The 20487-nt window shown below is 40.9% G+C and overlaps 1 protein-coding gene across 1 annotated transcript; it reads right to left on the bottom strand.

Moving 5' to 3' along the window:
* Positions 1 to 2654: 2654 nt before the first annotated feature.
* On the bottom strand, positions 2655 to 20481 carry PSMG1 (proteasome assembly chaperone 1). The gene is made up of 7 exons (XM_005304439.5): positions 19895 to 20481; positions 17833 to 17942; positions 16130 to 16281; positions 15487 to 15549; positions 8470 to 8668; positions 7493 to 7629; positions 2655 to 4578 (listed from the first exon to the last, which is right to left on the bottom strand). Exons 1-7 carry the CDS (start codon positions 20023 to 20025, stop codon positions 4504 to 4506), a joined length of 867 nt encoding a protein of 288 aa, XP_005304496.1. The 5' UTR covers positions 20026 to 20481; the 3' UTR covers positions 2655 to 4503.
* Between the last annotated feature and the right edge of the window lie 6 nt (positions 20482 to 20487).

Below are 20487 nucleotides of genomic sequence, written 5' to 3' on the forward strand. Positions count from 1 at the left end.
AAATGCACACACAAACCCAGGAAACTCACTCCTGCAGTTTTTTCAAGAGAACCTATTCCTTACAGTGACAATTACCCAAGAGGTACCAGTTCAATATAGTGGTGTGTGTTTGTTTTAACCTGCAGGAGGGGTTATGAAAAAAATAGGGATTTATTTTTTAAAATACTTATATACGCCTAAAAAGTGTAAGAGGTGTACGTAATGTATGTTAATGAATAAATAAAATGTACTTACTACACTAGCTTGGAATAAGACTAAAAAAGTCAACCAAATGTACGATTTGTTTTTTTTTAAAAAAGGGAGATTCTGCTATATTTCAGTAATTATCAAAGTAAATATTCTTTGCATAAATTCTCTCACAGCTGATGCCAAAGGGGAAGAAAATATGGGGGGAAAAAAATCAGCCTCAAACGCAAGGTGGACAATATGACTGTGGAAGCTTGCTACAATCCCTTGGCTAAAACCCAAGTAACTATGCATGTTCCTTTTAGCAACTGTTTAGGTAGGAATCTGTTTTTAGAAATGTACACATTTAAAAGCCTGTACAATATAGCTTTTTTTAAGCACACCAATAAACACTGTATTCTATATTGTCATATACAAAAACTATGTTACAAAGACTATGTTTAAACATTTATTTAGGTTACAAAGTCAAGCAACTGAAAGTTAGGAAATGCCAGAATGTAGCTTGCCCGTGCAACCTCAATTTGGCCCCCATGTACACGTACATTATAACAGTCTAATTACGTGGTATTTTTTCCCTCAGACCCCCCTTCCTCATTCAGTATCTAGGATAGGCAGTGTTCTGGATCTGAAACAGCTGTTCACAATATTTTTAACCTCATCATTCAATTAGTGCATTATTTACCGCACACTATCCAAAACTTGCAATACAGGCAGGAAAAGAGAAGCATTTAGTTCCTCAGTCTTTTCTAGGGTATTCATCATCATAGTAACTAAGTGCTTCCCTATAAGATAAGAGACTACTATTATACATATGGCAAAATTAAGGTAAAAAGACTTGCCTGAGCAAGACACAGTAAAACAATGGCAGAGCCACGACTGGGACTCATTCCTGCTGATACTACTACCTTACTACAAAGGGACTGATCACCCATGGCCCAGGTATCTTATTTTATGTTTCAACCAGAAAACAAGAAACTCACAGTTAGTGGCCACATGCCAAAATTGTGTCTTACATAACTTGCTTAGCATCACAGTGGAAGACTGTGACAGAAGTAAGGTTAGAAATGAGTTCTCCTATGTGGGATTCACCTGCCTTAACCATAAACCCATCATCTCATTTCCTGCAGTCTCCTACCTTGTTTGCTAATGTATCTTCCAACTTCTAGAGCAAATGAAGCTGGGATCCTACAAACAACTTCCTTAACTACATAATTCTGATTCATTCCTTGGGCACTCTCCATCCTGTTCTTAATGAGGCAGGGGTCCTATGGAAAAAAATAGTATCCAATTATGTAATTTCAAGACTATCCTCATGCATATGCACAAGGGGGCTGAATTAAGGTTGCATGAGCCATTCCTTACTTTTGAGCACTTGACTTTGCAACCGTAATAAATGTTTTTAAGCAGTTTATGCTGTGTAATATCCCATAGGTTTGTGGGGTTTTTTTTAAAGGAAAAAGGTAAAAAAACATCTGTAATTGTAACAACTCATCATGCATCACTGATAGTGCTTGAACTCTGACCATTCAGCAGTACAGGGCTCGAGCTACAGGACTAACTGCATTAGCTGGGAGCATGACAAGGCTGGGGTGTGGGAAAGGTAGAATGGCCTGCTGGAGTCATGCATGGTAATCAGGGAGAGCTTGCACCCAAGAGAGGGGATAAGCATGGTGGATCCAACCTGTAGCGGGCTGTTGAAGGAACCCTAGGCTGGCTCTTGTTCTCTTCCCTACCCCAGGAGATTGGGGGAGCGCCTTATACATGCGATGTCCTGGTGGAAGTGGAGAGAGGTGCAGGGGCCGCATACTGGGTCTGAGGGGTGGAGTTAGTGGAGGGAGCCCTGCCCAGCTGTTTGTTCCACTGGATCAGACCCATATTTTCAGGCCATTAGATTTAATCTGATCTCCTGCATAGTCAAGACCACACAACCTCACTCAGTAATTCATTCAGTGAGAGGAATATGGACTAGAGCACATCTTTTATAAAACATTCAGTCCTGATTTGAAGATAAGTTACTCCTTGTTAGAAATACAGTATACACTTGATTCCCAGTTCTAATTTTTCTAGCTTTGATTTCCAGACTTCGGATTTATCAGTGGTGGGTTGTTGTTTTTTTTTAAAACCTTCTTCATAGTAAATACATAAATTTTCCTTTTTGCTTAGTATAAGTTGGGAGTAAATTCAGCTGTATTTGAGGAACTATTTTGAAGTTACAACTACAGTGGTAACAAGACAAACTAGAAATATACTTTCTATTTCTGTAAAATGGTGGTTTTCAACCTGTGGTCTGCAGACCCCTGAGGTCCACACACTATGTCTAACAGCAACCTTTTGCAGACCTCTTACCATAGTACAGTGGTTTTCAACCAGAGGTCCGCAGACTATGTCTAAAATTTCCAAATGGGCCTGCACCTCCATCTGAAATTTTTAGGGGTCCGCAGATGAAAAAAGGTTGAAAACCACTGCTGTAAAAGTTTACAGATATTGTTATTTATTCAAGGTTTTCCTCTGTAATCTTCAATTTACAATAAACAATATTCACATTTGAAATGTATAAGCAAGCAACTGGGGTAGCCAATGAACAATCCTTTCATGGCAAAAATATTTTCATCTCAGGTCAGACCTACAAAGCAACCGCAGAAACAGGTTTTCTTCAAACTACGTAAAATTTGGTTTAGAAGTAAAAAAAGAAAAAAGGTCCCCTTGCTTGTATGTTTCAAAATATACCACTTATATAATGGTGGCCACTTGTTTTCCTGAGCTCTAAACTCTTACTATATTAACAGTACTTTAAATGAAAGTGCCCAATGATGAGAGGCTTTACACTAATAAAATCTGCTGAAGACTTGGTCTCACCTGCATCATTTATCACACTATAAGGCCAAATATAGCAGGGGCAGTTGAGATTCTAGCACAATATAAAGCGAGTCAGAAATTTCAGAACCAGGCAAAGTAATGCAGTTAAGACATAAAAGTATATTGTTACAAATATTCCAGTGAGCTTTCACAATAAAAAAAAAAAAATCAAACTGACTATGCTGAGAACGATCTAAGCCACAGTAGATTGAAAGTAATCTTTCTTTCCTGTAAAATGACCCAAATACATTTTAAAATTCTCATTCTAGTAACAGCACTCTGATGCAGATGGCTACAACAGAATATTAACTCTTCATGCCACATCTGCAATTATAATCTTGAATACACTGTCAGGGACAATATACAGTTAATGTACCGATGTACTGCAACTTTATGCCAATTCCAATATTTAATTTTAAAAACACAGTCAGAACAACATTATAAACCATAGGTTCTTAAAATATTAACCTCTAAAATCATTTCAACTTTAAATACTGAACATTTAAACTATTTGCTTCTCTTTGAAAATTTCCTATTCAGCATAAAGGTGACTGTTGTTCTTACTACTCCTTTGTCAACTCAGTTAAAATGGTTGAAGCAAATTTTTATTGTATGAATGTAAACAGACTTTTAATATTAAAAGTCAGTTTTGATTATTATTTCTTCTTTGTATTACTGCAGCACTTAAGAGTCATGGACCACATTGTGCTAGGTGCTGTTAAGATTAAAAGCTTATTGAAACAGTTTTGACCTGCAAAATTTCTGACTACCATAAAGTATAATTTCTCTTTATGTAAGAGAAAGGTGGCTAAAATATTGAGGCAAGTTCCAAAGTGAAGTAAAAATGGAGTCACATATTTCATCTGCTTCCAGATAGCTGATAATTCCATGTTCCCACCACTTTTACTAATGAAAATGGTGGAATCCTGAATTGTATTTTTACACATAAGTAGGTTTCCAAATATGTCTTTACCATGGTATTTTTAACATAAATATTTTGTATATAAAATTTGAGAACTTCTGAGTATCTTTATTCAGATCACCCACACAGATTTTTAAGACAACTCAAAATAAATTTAACGAAGTATGACATCATTAGACATCAATCAAACCTACTTTTCTGTTTTGACTATAGCACGTGTATATTTAAAACAAGTCATTCGATCCACTTAAGGGAAAAATGTGCATTTCATCCTCAAGTCATCTCTTTGGGTTAATAAACTGTTAAAAATATACTCCCATCTAGTGAAGCAAGAAAATTTGACATGTGTTAAGTCACTCTAGGCATTGAAAAATGCTCAAATAAAGAGTATCTCAAAATATAAAAAAATCTATTAGGATTTATTCCACTTTTAAAGCAGCAGCTATAATTCCAAAATATCTTCAAATAAGCAACTGGAGTTGACAAAAGTGCTCTTCAGACTTGAATGTACTGGTTGGTGATAACTGTCCACTTTATCTTTATGTATAGATGTTGTTATGAATTTCATTGGTTGTCACTAATTTCTTCAGTATCTCTGTGCTTTTGGACATATCCTAGTAAAATAAAGAAATAGTCATCACTAGTAGGTTACACAACAGTTCAATCATACTCTTTCCTACACACTCAAAACTTTATTACAGTTAACAGCAATATGATTAAAACATTAACTACAGTAACTCCTCACTTAACATTGTAATTATGTTCCTGAAAAATGCTACTTTAAGCAAAACAACATTAAGCGAATCCAATTTCCCCATAAAAATTAGAGTAAATAGGAGGGGGTTAGGTTCCAGGGAAAAAATTTTCAACAGACAAAAAAAAAAGTTTTTTATTTATATATATATATATATATATATATATATATATATATATATATATACACACACACACACACACACACACACACACACACACACAGAGTATAAATTTTAAACAAACAATTTAATACTGTACACAGCAATGATGATTGTGAAGCTTGGTTGAGGTGGTGAAGCCAGAGGGTGGAAGAGGGTGGGATATTTCCCAGGGAATGCCTTACTGCTAAATGATGAACTAGCACTCGGCTGAGCCCTCAAGGGTTAACACAGTGTTAACATAGCCTCATGCTCTACAAGGCAGCACGAATGGAGGGAGGGGAGACACACTATTTGCATGAGACACACATGCATTGGCCCTTTAAGTAGGCTGACCCCACTCTAAGTACTGTGACAGAGTCAGGCCAGATGGCTACAGGAGAGTGTTGGAAGGCACATATATTAGTCCCAGATTAAGTAGATCCCTTTTCCCTGGGTAAGGTAACAGGGGCAGTTCCAGAACAAGCAGGAGCTTGCTGGAACCAATTAAGGCAAGGAGGCTAATTAGGACACCTGGAACCAATTGAGAAGAAACTGCTAGAATCAATTAGGACAGGCTGGCTAATCAGGGCACCTGAGTTTAAAAAGGACCTCAGTTCAGTTTGTAGCGTGCATGCAAGGAGCTGGGAGCAAGAGGCACTGGGAGCTGAGAGTGAGAAGGTATATTGCTGGAGGATTGAGGAGTACAAGCATTATCAGACACTTGGAGAAAGGTGCTGAGGATAAAGAAGGTGTTGGGAGGAAGCTATGGGGAAGTAGCTCAGGGAGTTGTAGTTGTTGTACAGCTGTACCAGGAGGCACTCTAGACAGCTGCAGTCCACAGGGCCCTGGGCTGGAACCCAGAGTAGAGGGCGGGCCCAGGTTCCCTCCAAACTTCCCCACTCCTGATCAGACACAGGAGGCATTGACCTGGACTGTGGCTTCTACCAGAGGGGAAGGTCTCTGGGCTGTTTCCCGACCCACAAGGTGAATCTCTGAAGTGAGCAAATCCACCAATAAGCGCAGGACCCACCAAGCTAGAGGAGGAACTTTGTCACAACACATTGCCTTTTTAAGTAAATCAGCAAGTTGAGATAGCAACTGCTGCCAGCAAGCTCCCTCCGTCCTGAGCCCTATTGTGTCCCCCCACCCTGCTCTGTGGGGCGGGGGGCAGAGGGGGACACCCTGACATTAGCACCCCTCTTCCCCCCCGCCCTTTTGTACAACAAGCAGGAGTGTCCCAGGAGCAGCTCCACGGCAGAGGGCAGGAGCAGCACAGCTAGCTCCAACGGGCTACTCTTTCTGCAAGCAGTGGACAAAGCAGGAGGCTGCCAAACAACATTATAAGGGAGCATTGCACAACTTTAAACAAACATGTTCTCTAATTGATCAGCAACGTAACAACAAAACAATGTTAACCGGGACAAGTTTAAGTGAGGAGTTACTGTATAAATAAGGGTCAGGTGTTATGAAAAAGTATCTAGAGAGCTAGTGATAGCTCCAAAGGAGTGTTCAGTTCAATCACACACTAGGACTTGTTAACCTGTATTCTCTCGCTCAAATAGTTACACCCATAAAAGGGAGAGGGAAGAGGCTGCATTTTTATTTCCCCTCAACAAAGTGATATCAATTTAGAAGCCTTGATGGATGCTAAAATTCATAGGTGGTGTCTGAAAGCTGGAATTTGCATCTCAGTCACAGCTGAAAACAGCCCATTTCAAAGATTCTCCTACCAATCACTTTTTCCATTTAAACTCAAGTTCAACTGGCAAAACCAGGGCAACTACTTTACAGAAGCCATTCTGTAAACATGTTCATTCAAAACATTTAAAAAAAGGAAAATACTCAACTTTTTGCTTGCTGATGGAGACAGTGTGGCCTAGCGGATAGAGCACCTGACAGTCATGGGGACTTTGGCTCCTAAATCCCTTTTGAAAATGAGATTTTGGCTCCTAAATCAGTTAGGTGTTGCAATACTGAGCATACCAAGGCCAAAATACCTTTAAAAATCTGGCCCTTTATGATTAATATGTCCCTGAAGTCTGTACTCTTTCAGGTTTAAAAGAAGTTGATACAACTAAAAAAAATTAACATTTTCAAAATAATGTTTAAATGATATCTAGAATGGCTCTCATCTTGTTATACCAATAGAATAAAAACCTGTCACTTGGGGGAATCACTGTTATTACCTTCTTTAATATCCCTACAATCTGATACACAGCTAATAGAATAGCACCATTTTGACTATGGATGCACGGTGGTAAAATATTTAGCTCACGGACCAGTAAGCAACATGAGTAGCTTAGAGGCTTTTAATAAGATCTATAGGAAGTTCTATTTACAATAGTCACTTGAAGTTATTCCTTTAAATACCAGATAATAAATTCAAAAATGAAATGATTATTGTGAATCCAGAGCTTCTCACATACTATTGCTAAGAGACTAATCACAGATGGAAGCAGTTTAAGGCATTTAAGTGTTCCGATTTCTAAGGTTTATATTCAGGATGGTCTGTTAATCCAAGTTTGTCTCTCTCTCAAATACTATACATTTAAGTCTGATTAGTCTACAACCTCAGACACTCCAATACTACAAGAGATAGAACTTTCCACTAATCTTTAAAATTAAGCTTTACCTTGACTAAACTCTTCAGGTTCTTAGAAGAAAGCACAGGCTTGAATGCTTCAATTGTAACAGTGTCCAGTTTGATGACATCCGTGTAACACTGATACAACACTGCAGGAATCTGCCATACTTGACAATAACTCAGAACTAAATATAACCAAAAAGAAAAGACTGTTACATCAAACAGGTTTCAGAGTAGCAGCCGTGTTAGTCTGTATCAGCAAAAAGAACAGGAGTACTTGTGGCACCTTAGAGACTAACAAATTTATTAGAGCATAAGCTTTCGTGGGCTACTGCCCACGCATCCGAAGAAGTGGGCAGTAGCCCACGAAAACTTATGCTCTAATAAATTTGTTAGTCTCTAAGGTGCCACACGTACTCCTGTTCTTGTTACATCAAAGTAATCTAATCCACACTGCATAATATCGCTTTCAATTTAAGTAATATACCATTTTGCTATGGGGTTGCGTCTCTGACCATCTTGGCTAATAGCCATTGAGGGTCTACCCTCCAAGAACATATCTAATTATTTTTGAACTCAGTTATGCTTTTGGCCTTCACAACATTCCCTGGCAAAGGGTTCCAGAGGATGACTCTGCGTTGTGTGAAGAAGTACTTGCTTATGCCTGCTAATTTCATTGGGTGACTCTTGGTTCAAGATATACTGTAAGATGTAATGTTACGCAATATAAGCTGTTAATTACAGAACATAATTTTTGTATGCATCAGCACATTTACATACTGATGTGTAAGATGCCAAGTGTTCTGAATTAATTTTCACAATGTTATCTTCCTGGCTCATTCACTAAATTGTATATTGGAGGATAAACTTAAAATTAGGATCATCAGTGAAACGTTATGCAATTCAAAATTAACATTCACCAATAAATGTCAATGGTTAGCATAGGACACAAGCATGACCTTGCAATGCAGCAAAAAAAAAAAAAAATAAATGAATGCAAGAATATAAATGAAGTTGCATAATACCAGCAGCAGGGAGACCCTGTACAATATTTGGCTGCTCCAGCAGTGGACAACAGACGATCTCTTTGAATTCTTTTGTCTTTAAAGCTTTCAGAAAAGGAGAAGGAAGCGTTAAAGTGGATTCAGGGGTTTTATAATCAGTTACAGGACATGTCGAAAGAATGGTTACTTGCAGATCCTCCTCCCGCATACAGCCAAAAACCTGGAATGAAAATATTAATTCCAGCATAAGTGAGGTTTATGCTAATACAGGAATGGAGTCCAATTACAGAAGACTGGGTTAATTTTAGTTCAGATGGCAAAAAAGTAGTTTCTCTCAGATATATGAAGTTAATTGACAGTTCTACCACACCCTCAAAAACAGGGATTACTGTGTTGCTTCAATCAAAAAAAAAAAAAAACTACTAAACAGGAGGAGATAAATTACATATCTGTCAAGTCTACTGACTTGCTCTGTAGGCTTCAGATTTTTGGCCCTTTCTACAAAGAAACTTGAACGATTCCTTTTTCTAATGTGTGAGTGGATAGGGAAAGGAATCCATATGAAATCAGAATGATTGTGTAAATTAAGCAACAGCCTTCAGATTACATTTCCAAGTTATATCTATTTGCTAGATACTCCATAAATATCTAATTAATTCTTTTTTCTTGTTTCCACATTTTAGATTTCTCATTTCCTCCTATGTGAAGTTAAAATTTGTTGAGAACTTCTAGGGGCAGCCTGGGAATTTTTAAGGTTGTTTATTTTGACCTCAAGTAACAATGTTGCAGAAAAAATAGGAATTAGGACTGTCAAGCAATTAAAAAAATTGATCACAATTAATCACACTGTTAAACAACAGAATAACATTTTTAAATATTTTGGATGTTTACTACGTTTTCAAATATATTGATTTAAATTAGAACACAGAATACAAAGTGTACAGTGCTCACTTTCTTTATATTTTATTACAAATATTTGCACTTTAAGTATTTTTCAATTCACCTCATACAAGTACTGTAGTACAATCTCTATCATGAAAGTTGAACTTACAAATGTAGAATTATGTAAAAAAAACTGCATTCAAAAATAAAACAATGTAAAATTTTAGAGCCTACAAGTCCACTCAGTCCTACTTCTTGGTCAGCCAATCACTCAAACAAGGTTGGTTACAATTTGCAGAAGATAATGCTGCCCGCTTCTTGTTTACAATGTCACCTGAAAGTGAGAACTGGCGTTCACATGGCACTGTTGTAGCTGGCATTTCAAGATATTTACATGCCACATGCGCTAAAGATTCATATGTCCCTTCATGCTTCAACCACCATTCCAGAGGACATGCGTCCATGCTGATGTGTTCTGCTCGATAACGATCCAAAATAGTGCAGACCAATGCATGTTCATTTTCATCATCTGAGTCAGATGCCACCAGCAGAAGGTTGATTTTCTTTTTTCGTGGTTCGGGTTCTGTAGCTTCCACATCAAAGTGTTGCTCTTTTAAGACTTCTAAAAGCACGCTCCACACCTTGTCCCTCTCAGATTTGGACAGCACTTCAGATTCTTAAACCTTGGGTCGAGTGCTATTCCTATTTTTAGAAACCTCATATTGGTACCTTCTTTGCATTTTGTCAAATCTGCTGTGAAAGTTTTCTTAAAATGAACATGTGCTAGGTCAGAGGTGGGCAAACTATGGCCCGTGGGCCACATCCGGCCCACAGGACCATTCTACCTGCCCCCTCAGCTCCTGGCTCGGGAAGCTAGCCCCCAGCCTCTCCCTCCCCCGCAGCCTCAGCTCACTGTGCCGCGGGCGCAATGCTCTGGGCAGCAGGGCTGCGAGCTCCTGGGGTAGTACAGCTGCAGAGCCTGGCCTGACCTGGTGCATGGCTGACTCCAGCCGGGCAGCGCAACTGTTGCGCTGCCAGCCACTGGTGCTCCAGGAAGCGTGGTAAGGGTGCAGGGAGCAGTGGAGGGGGGTTGGATAAAGGGCAGGGGAGTTCGAGGGGTGGTCAGGAGCCAGGGATGTGGATACGGGTGGGAGCAGTCGGAGGGCGGGGAACAGGGGGGCTGAATGGGGGCAGGGGTTCCGGGGGTGGTCAGGGAGAAGGGGTGGTTGGATGGGGTAGGGGTCCCGGGGAGGCAGTCAGGAAGGAGAAGAGGGGTTGGATGGGGTGGCGGGGGGCAGTCAGGGAGCAGGGGTCGTGGATGGAGCAGGGGTCCTGGGGTGGCTGTCAGGAATGAGAGGAGGGGTTGGATGGGGCAGCAGGGGTTGGGGTTCCAGGGGCAGTCAAGGGACAAGGAGAAGGGGTGGGTGGATGAGTCAGGGGTCCTGAGGGGGACAGTCAGGAAGGGGGGGGGGGGTTGGATGGGGCGGTGTAAGGGGCAGTTAGGGGTGGGGGGTCTGGGTGTGGTCAGGGACAGATAGCAGCAGGGGTGGATGGGGCAGGGGTCTCGGGGGGGGGCGTCAGGGGGCAAGAAGCAGTGGGGGTCGGATAGGGGGCAGGGCCATGCCTGGCTGTTTGGGGAGGCACAGCCTCCCCTAACTGGCCCTCCATACAATTTCTGAAACCCGATGCGGCCCTCAGGCCAAAACGTTTGCCAGCCCCTGTGCTAGGTCATCATCGGAGACTGCTATAACATGAAATATATGTAGAATGCAGGTAAAACAGAGCAGGAGACATACAATTCTCTTCCCAAGGAGTACAGTCACAAATTTAATTGACACATTATTTTTGTAATGAGCATCATCAGCATGGAAGCATGTCCTTTGGAATGGTGTCCAAAGCATGATGGGGCATACGAATGTTTAGCATATCTGACATGTAAATACCTTGCAATGCTGGCTACAAAAGTGCCATGTGAATGCCTGTTCTCACTTTCAGGTGACATTGTAAATAAGAAATGGGCACCAGTATCTCCAGTTAATGTAAACAAACTTGTTTGTCTTAGCGATTGACAGAATAAGAAGTAGGACTGAGTGGACTTGTAGGCTCTAAAGTTTTACACAGTTTTGTTTTTGAGTGCACTTATATAACCAAAAAAAATCTGCATTGAGATTGAAGGCAGAGCAATGGCGGGGAGGGGGGGGTGGCAGGAGGGAGGGAGGAGGAGGAAGGGGAGGAGCAGCAGAGGAAGAGAAGGGAGATTTTTAGTCAAACTGCTAACCAAAAAAGAAAGCTGAAGTTTCTATTAACATCTATTTAACTGCAATGCCTAATGGAAAATAAATAAATATATTAAAAAGGGTACAATTCAATTTTAAAATCTCTTTGCAGATCTATAAAGCATATTTTATTTTCCTTTCTGCCTCACTGAGACTGCTACAAACTCTTTTTACACCAGTAAAAAGACCAGGACAGTGATAGTGATGATGAAATGCTAAGGGAAATTAGAGAGGCTATCAAAATTAAGAACTCAATAATAGTGGGGGATTTCAATTATCCCCATATTGACTGGGAACATTTCACTTCAGGACAAAATGCAGAGATAAAATTTCTCGATACTTTAATTGCTTCATGGAGCAGCTGGTACGGGAACCCACAAGGGGAAAGGCAACTCTAGATTTAGCCCTGAGTGGAGCGCAGGAGCTGGTCCAAGAGGTAACTATAACAGGACCGCTTGGAAATAGTGACCATAATACAATAGCATTCAACATCCCTGTGGTGGGAAGAACAGCTCAACAGCCCAACACTGTGGCATTTAATTTCAAAAGGGGGAACTATGCAAAAATGAGGGGGTTAGTTAAACAGAAGTTAAAAAGTACAGTGACTAAAGTGAAATCTCTGCAAGCTGCATGGGCGCTTTTTAAAGACACCATAATAGAGGCCCAACTTCAATGTATACCCCAAATTAAGAAACACAGTAAAAGAACTAAAAAAGAGCCACCATGGCTTAACAACCATGTAAAAGAAGCAGTGAGAGATAAAAAGACTTCCTTTAAAAAGTGGAAGTCAAATCCTAGTGAGGCAAATCGAAAGGAGCATAAACGCTGCCAAATTAAGTGCAAGAATGTAATAAGAAAAGCCAAAGAGGAGTTTGAAGAACGGCTAGCCAAAAACTCCAAAGGTGGTAATAAAATGTTTTTTAAGTACACCAGAAGCAGGAAGCCTGCTAAACAACCAGTGGGGCCCCTTGATGATCGAGATACAAAAGGAGCGCTTAAAGACGATAAAGTCTTTGCGGAGAAACTAAATGGATTCTTTGCTTCAGTCTTCACGGCTGAGGATGTTAGGGAGATTCCCAAACTTGAGCCGGCTTTTGTAGGTGACAAATCTGAGGAACTGTCACAGATTGAAGTGTCACTAGAGGTGGTTTTGGAATTAATTGATAAACTTAACATTAACAAGTCACCGGGATCAGGTGGCATTCACCCAAGAGTTCTGAAAGAACTCAAATGCGAAGTTGCGGAACTATTAACGAAGGTTTGTAACCTGTCCTTTAAATCGGCTTCTGTACCCAGTGACTGGAAGTTAGCTAATGTAACGCCAATATTTAAAAAGGGCTCTAGAGGTGATCCCGGCAATTACAGACCGGTAAGTTTAACATTGGTACCGGGCAAATTAGTCGAAGCAATAGTTAAGAATAAAATTGTCAGACACATAGAAAAACAAACTTTTGAGCAATAGTCAACATGGTTTCTGTAAAGGGAAATCGTGTCTTACTAATCTATTTGAGTTCTTTGAAGGGGTCAACAAACATGTGGACAAGGGGGATCCAGTGGACATAGTGTACTTAGATTTCCAGAAAGCCTTTGACAAGGTCCCTCACCAAAGGCTCTTACGTAAATTAAGCTGTCATGGGATAAAAGGGAAGGTCCTTTCATGGATTGAGAACTGGTTAAAAGACCGGGAACAAAGGGTAGGAATTAATGGTAAATTCTCAGAATGGAGAGGGGTAACTAGTGGTGTTCCACAAGGGTCAGTCCTCGGACCAATCCTATTCCATTTATTTATAAATGATCTGGACAAAGGGGTAAACAGTGAGGTGGCAAAGTTTGCAGATGATACTAAACTGCTCAAGATAGTTAAGACCAAAGCAGACTGACGAACTTCAAAAAGATCTCACAAAACTAAGTGATTGGGAAACAAAATGGCAAATGAAATTTAATGTGGATAAATAAAGTAATGCACATTGGAAAAAATAACCCCAACTATACATACAATATGATGGGGGCTAATTTAGCTACAACAAGTCAGGAAAAAGATCTTGGAGTTCTAGTTCTCTGAAGACATCCGTGCAGTGTGCAGAGGCGGTCAAAAAAGCAAACAGGATGTTAGGGATCATTAAAAAGGGGATAGAGAATAAGACTGAGAATATATTATTGCCCTTATATAAATCGATGGTACACCCACATCTCGAATACTGCGTACAGATGTGGTCTCCTCATCTCATAAAAGATATACTGGCACTAGAAAAGGTTCAGAAAAGGGCAACTAAAATGATTAGGTGTTTGGAACGGGTCCCATATGAGGAGAGATTAAAGAGGCTAGGACTCTACAACTTGGAAAAGAGGAGACTAAGGGGGGATATGATAGAGGTATATAAAATCATGAGTGATGTGGGGAAAGTGGATAAGGAAAAGTTATTTACTTATTCCCATAACACAAGAACTAGGGGTCACCAAATGGAATTAATAGGCAGTAGGTTTAAAACAAATACAAGGAAGTTTTTCTTCATGCAGCGCACAGTCAACTTGTGGAACTCCTTACCTGAGGAGGTTGTGAAGGCTAAGACTCTAACAGCGTTTAAAAGAGAACTGGATAAATTCATGATAGTTAAGTCCATTAATGGCTATTAGCCAGGATGGGTAAGGAATGGTGTCCCTAGCCTCTGTTTGTCAGAGGATGGAGATGGATGGCAGGAGAGAGATCACTTGATCATTGCCTGTTAGGTCCACTCCCTCTGGGGCACCTGGCATTGGCCACTGTTGGTAGACAGGATACTGGGCTAGATGGACCTTTGGTCTAACCCAGTTCGGCCGTTCTTATGTTCTAAGTAATTTGCATAATAATATTAACTCTTATGATTTTACCTAAGCCTCGCAACAGCTGTTGTGTTTGTTAATACTTCAGCTCCTAAAGTCAAGTGATTATGTGAATCTGAGCTTTCATTTAAAAAAAAAAAAAAGTTAAAACCCATGAGGTTGCAGGAAAAAAAGATCATGAAAAATATGACCCAAGTGTACAATACACTTCAAAAACTAGAAGGCCAACAAAAATAACCTAATATTTATTTAAGAATTTCATGATTTTGAAGTTGATTACATAATAGTTCCAGACCTGACTCATGCCTTTTGAGTGACTGGGCTTGACAATATTGAAAATTGTTCCAGCAGCAGCCTCTCTGTATGGCAGAATTATAGTGATGGAACAAAAGAGGCAGGAACTGAGCATTTCTCCCTCAAAGAAAGCAGAACACACACTCCTCAGTGAGGACTTTGTCCATGCCAAGTTTCAAACTAGTTATTTTTGGCAGCCGTAGCCCTGTACAAGTGCTGTTATATCTTTTCTTTCCTAAACAAAACAAAAAAAACACACCAAAAACACTCAATTTTTTCCATATTCTCATAACTCAAAAGTGGTTAGAATAATTCACTTCTGTTGAAATCAACCATGGAAAATTTAACCCTGAAAGGCAAATGTTTCTGAAAATGAGTATGAGAGAACAGCAACAGAGTCTTGTGGCACCTTTAAGACTAACAGATGTATTGGAGCATAAGCTTTCGTGGGTGAATACCCACTTCGTCAGACACATGAGAGAACAGAGGCTCTCTCTACTGGAAACGGATTTAGAAAGTTTAACTACAGCAGACACAACCAGTACCAGCCATAATGGGATTAGACAGAACTTCTTGGTACGAAATTCAAACAACATTTAGTTTTCTGAAGCTTCGGGGAGGGGGAGGGGGGGGAATGGAAAGCAATATAGAAAATAACTGAGCATTATAAGTAGAGGTTTTGTTTTGTTTTTTTTTATAAGAGGTTCCCTCCTCCGCCCCCCAAAAGAAAAATTCTTTGCCTAACTCCTGTTAATCTCAATTTTACCTTTTCAAGCCATTGAAATTGCTGATCCTCAGCCACATAGCAATTGCACTGGCACAACAATACCTGAAAAGACAGAACTGTAAACAAATGATTCAGACAACTCAGTTACAGTCCCTTTCTGTCTCATATTAAAAAGATACTGACTCTACATTAACATGATATTGATTACATTCACAGTATATACTACCACCATTTCAATGAGGATTTTCCATCTGCAACTGGTATGAAGCACTCCATCTTGCCGTGAATCTTCCTTGTACTGCACATAAAGGGCCAGATATTCATCTGGTGTAAGTCAATGTAACTTTATTACACCAGTTTATGCCAACTGAGGATATGACACCTATTAGCACTAGACTTTTGAGGGTAAGATTTAACACCTAGAAGTAACCTTGAATTCCATAATTTAATATAGCTATGTGGCAGAGTTGAGTACCCTAAACTTCCTGAAATGCAGCTCATGTCTCAGCAACCTTGTCAAGTGAGCTGACAAAACTTACCACATCAGAAAAAGTGGTACACTGCAACCTTATTGGTTTTCTTTTCTGAAAAGGACTCTCTCTTACTCTTTTCTCAACAGAAAATCAGACGGGGGGGGGGGGGGGAGAATCATTTTTAAATGCATACATATTATGCCACTTACTGTTGGATCAGATATTAATTTGTAGAACAAACAGAAAGCATCTGTTGGAAGAACACTTGTTGTATTTGATGTTCTGCACCACTCGTTCCACAATTTGACAGAGCCAACTGCTTCCCAGCATCCAGAATTCAGAACAAATGAGGACAGGAAAGCTGTGAACAACATCGGTATTAGTTTATATAGTAATATCAGATATGGAAGACATTCCCATTAAAACAAAAGTCACTGTTCTACACAAAACCTCCTGACCTGGATTACTACAGTTTGTTTGTGGTTGGGTTTTTTGGGGGGGAACTCATTATCAATTACATTACGTTAGTGGTTGCAACAAAACCACAAACTCTAGTACCCTTTCACCTGGAAAGATCAAGAATGAAAGTAACCTTAAATATTAATGTCATTTAAAAAAAATCTCAATTAATATTAATCAAATATATGTTATGTATATTCTAAATACTTTTTGTGTCACATATGAAATATTTTGTTTCTCTCATCAGATACTACAAAATAAGCAGAAAAACGTTGATCCTTATTTGTTATTGAGGCAACAGACACTGTCCACTGTGCAGAGAGAACCATCTCCCTTCAAAATCAGTATCAAATCTGCTGCATTCATTAATTGGTTGAAACTACAAGATAATATGTTCAGAATCTTTTCCCTTTCAGACTCATCTCTCATGATTAGACACTCAAACGGAACGTGCTAGTATGCAGCTATTTCCACCAGCCCAGGGAATGAGTGCTACATTCATCTCAAAAACACACCTCTGACATGGCAATATAAGCCTCCATCACAGTGACCATGATGCAATTTTCAATTCTGAAACAAATCAGACCCAAGTAGTGTAAATAGCAGGAGTGCACTATTCAAATAATACTTGCACTTTTGCCTTAATGAGTGAAGCTTTCTTATCTTGTTAATCCACATCATCATGGCTTTGGTACTAGCTTCTTCCTCAGTACCAAAACTCAGAGCAAGGCTCTGCCTGCTTTTGCCAAAAGTGAACTTCACAATTTACAGGAAGTGATCAAAAGTAGGGCTTGAAGAATTTAGCAGACACCACCTAGCCAGAGACTAAGCATACTGATCAGAAACCAATATTAAGAGATGAAGAAGGGGGGCCCCCCTCAAATAAAATCCAAGGGCAAATCCCTGGTGAGAAAGTCAGATGTCATCCCTAGCTGATAGGAAAGGAAGGTGCTAGAATTCCTATCCTACTCTGCTCAATGTTCCACTCTCTGAGGCTTTGTTTAGACTAGGATTTAAAGAGGTTTCAGATCACATCAGCTAGTTCAAACTAGCACACACCTTCAAAAATTCTAGTTAAGACCAGGCAAGCTGGACATTAGCACATGCTAAGCAGGTTAAGCTAAAGCCATGCGGGAAGCAAAAAGTCCATGCTTTAGCTTGACCAGCTTAGCAAGTGCTAAAGTACAACTTAACTAGTTAAAACAAGGCCTAGAATGTGAGAGTTAGATTATGGTAGCTAGTTCAAACTCACACTACATCTTTAAACCCTTGTCAAGACTAGATTTAAACAGGGTTCTGAAATTTGGCTTCATGTAGAAAAGCGCTCTCTTAGCACACATACCTTCCCCATGTTCCTACCTGCTACTGCTCAGTATTCAAAAGTTACAGTGGGAGCAGGGCAAAACAATTGTATAGAGTTTCTAAAGCTTTTTTCTCAGTCTAGACCACTTACCTACAGCGTTATGTCCTATCGCCAATATAAACTTAGAGCAAGGAAACTGCTCATCTGTAAAGCTTCCAGTAGATGCACTTAACTTTGAACTCCAAAGGATGTGGACCTCTCTAGCATAAGAAACAGAAATAGGTTAAATGCAAACAAAACAAACAATGGATAGGAACACACGTTGTGCAATAAGGTCAGATCCATTTACCTCTCTCTGTAATCTGGAAAAACAATACAAAAATAGTTTTTGAGAGAATCATCCTATGTTACACAAAGGAAGGAACACAAGCCAAAACAGGGAAAAAACAGGTTAAAGAAAGATAAGTTAGATGTATTCAAATCAGAAGAACCTGATTAAATTCACCCTTGGGCATTTAAGTAACTAGCTGGGTTAATCTCAGTACCATTCGTGATTATCTTTGAGAACTCATGGAGGACAGGTGAGGTCCCAGACAACTGGAGAAGAGCAAACATAGGACTGAGTTTTTAAAAAGGGAACAAAGGACTTGGGGAGTTACAGACCTAACTTCAACACCTGGAAAAATACTGGAACAAATTATTAACTAATCAAATGGTAAACATCTAGAGGATAATAGGGTTCTAAGTAATTGCCAACATAGATTTCTCTAGAACAAATCATGTCAAGCCACCCTAGTTTACTTCTTTGACAGGGTTACTAACCTAAAAGATAGGGGGTAAACAGTAGATATGATATATTTTAATTTCAGTAGAGCTTTTGACACAGTACCACATGACATTCTCATAAGCAAACTGGGTAAATGTCGTCTAGAAGAAAATAGTATAAAATAGGTGCAAGATTATGGTCTTTCAACCCGTTTAAGAGTAGTAATCAATGGCTTGCAGTCAAACTGGAGAGATGTATATAGTGGGGTCCCACTGGGGTCTGTCCTGAGTCCAGTACTATTCAATATTTTCATTAATGACTTGGATAATGGATAGTATGCTTATAAAATCTGCAAATGTCACCTGGCTGGGAGGGGCTGCAAGTACTTTGGAGGACAAGAATAGAATTCAAAACAACCTGGACAAATTGGAGAACTGCTCTGAAATCAACAAAATTCAATAAAGATGAGTGCAAACAAAGTACACTTAGGAAGGAAGAAATCAAATGCACATCTATAAAATTGGGAATAATTGGCTAGGCAGTAGTACTGCTGAAAAGAATCTATGGGTTATTGTTAACTCATTCAATTTGTGGTCCACTATGTGATGCAGTTATGAAAAAGGCTATCATTCTGGGGTGTATTAACAGGTATGTCAGATATATAACACAGGAAGTCTTGACCCACTTTATTTGGCACTGGTGAGTCCTCAGCTGAAGTTGCAAGTGCAGTTCTGAGCATAGGAAAATGAGAACAAACCGGAGAGAGTCCAAAGTAAAAACATGAAAATGATAAGGTTTAGAAAACTAAAAGGTTATAAACAATTAGGCATGTTTTAGTCTTGAGCAAAGGAGATTGAGGGAGCTTAGAAGGGGAGAGAATTGATAGTCTTCAAACACCTTAAGGGCTGTTACAAAGCCCCCATGTGCAGCTGGTGATCAAAGTAATTATCTTAATCTGCAGCAAGGGAGACTTAGGTTCCCTATTAGGAAAAAAAATCCAGCTATAAGGCTAGTTAAGCAGTGGAAATCTTAAACCCCTCCAAACAGCTGACAGCGATGATCCAGGTATACCCAGTCCTGCCTCAGCACCGGGGACTAGATTAATGACCTCTTGAGGTCTCTTCCAGCGCTACATTGCTATGACTCCCGCCTGACACCCAGAGAGACAAGCGGGAGGAAAATAAGCTCAGCCCAGAAACTGAGCTGAGCACAGGCCACTCCGCACCAGCCTCCCACACGGGAGGGCTGCACGGGCTCGCCCCCCTCCCGTGCTAGGTTTGATAAAGACAACGCGGCTCTCAGGCCCGATCCCGCGTTTTCACCACAAACAGCGTCCGAGCGCCACATCGCTCAGGCAGCAGCGCTGCGTCTCCCCCCGGGCGCTGACACAGCCAAGCGCCCAAGCTCGCGCCCTGCGGCCCCCGCGCGCTGCCCCCGCCCCGCCACCTTTTCTTCTCCAGCTCCCTGCGGATCTCGCGGTCCTCCGGCGTCTCCTCGCGCTCCACCGCCGCCTCCTCCTCGTCGTCCACCCCGGCCCGGGACGGCGCCGCCACCACCTCCCCGAAGAACGTCGCCATCGGGCCGCCCAACCCCCACCGGCAACAAGGGCCCCGCGAAACGGCCCCGAGTCCGCTCCCAATAGCTCAGTAGTGCCGGCCACGCCCGCGACTGCGCAGGCGCCAAAGAATCTCGGCCTGGGTGGAGCCCAATCGCGGCGTGGGGGGGCGGGAAGGGCGCCGCTCTAGCACTGCTGGGCACACCGAGCTGCGGAGCCGCTCTAGCCGCACGGAGCCGCCCCACAAACCATAGAGAAGGAGTGGGCAAACTATGGCCTGGGGGTCACATCCGGCCCTTCAGACATTTTAATCCAAACCTTGAGCTCCTGCCGGGGAGCAGGGTCCGGGGCTCTGTGCAGCTCCTACAAGCAGCTGCATGTCCCCCCTCCGGCTCTGACGCGTAGGTGCACCCAAGGGGCTGATACACTGCCCCCGCCATAAGTGCCCCCCCCCCGCACCTCCCATTGGCTCGGAACCACGGCT

Source organism: Chrysemys picta, chromosome 1 (genome assembly GCF_011386835.1).
Source record: "Chrysemys picta bellii isolate R12L10 chromosome 1, ASM1138683v2, whole genome shotgun sequence".
In the NCBI taxonomy this organism is placed as follows: Eukaryota; Metazoa; Chordata; order Testudines; family Emydidae; genus Chrysemys; species Chrysemys picta.

Excerpts from the sequence above, each read along its gene's own strand:
- PSMG1 (XM_005304439.5), bottom strand. The coding sequence starts at position 20,025 with ATGGCGACGTTCTTCGGGGAGGTGGTGGCGGCGCCGTCCCGGGCCGGG. Across the intron at positions 16,282-17,832 it reads GATAGGACATAACGCTGTAG|CTTTCCTGTCCTCATTTGTT; the intron begins GTAAGTGGTCTA and ends TGTTGTTCACAG. Across the intron at positions 15,550-16,129 it reads AATTAATATCTGATCCAACA|GTATTGTTGTGCCAGTGCAA; the intron begins GTAAGTGGCATA and ends CTGTCTTTTCAG.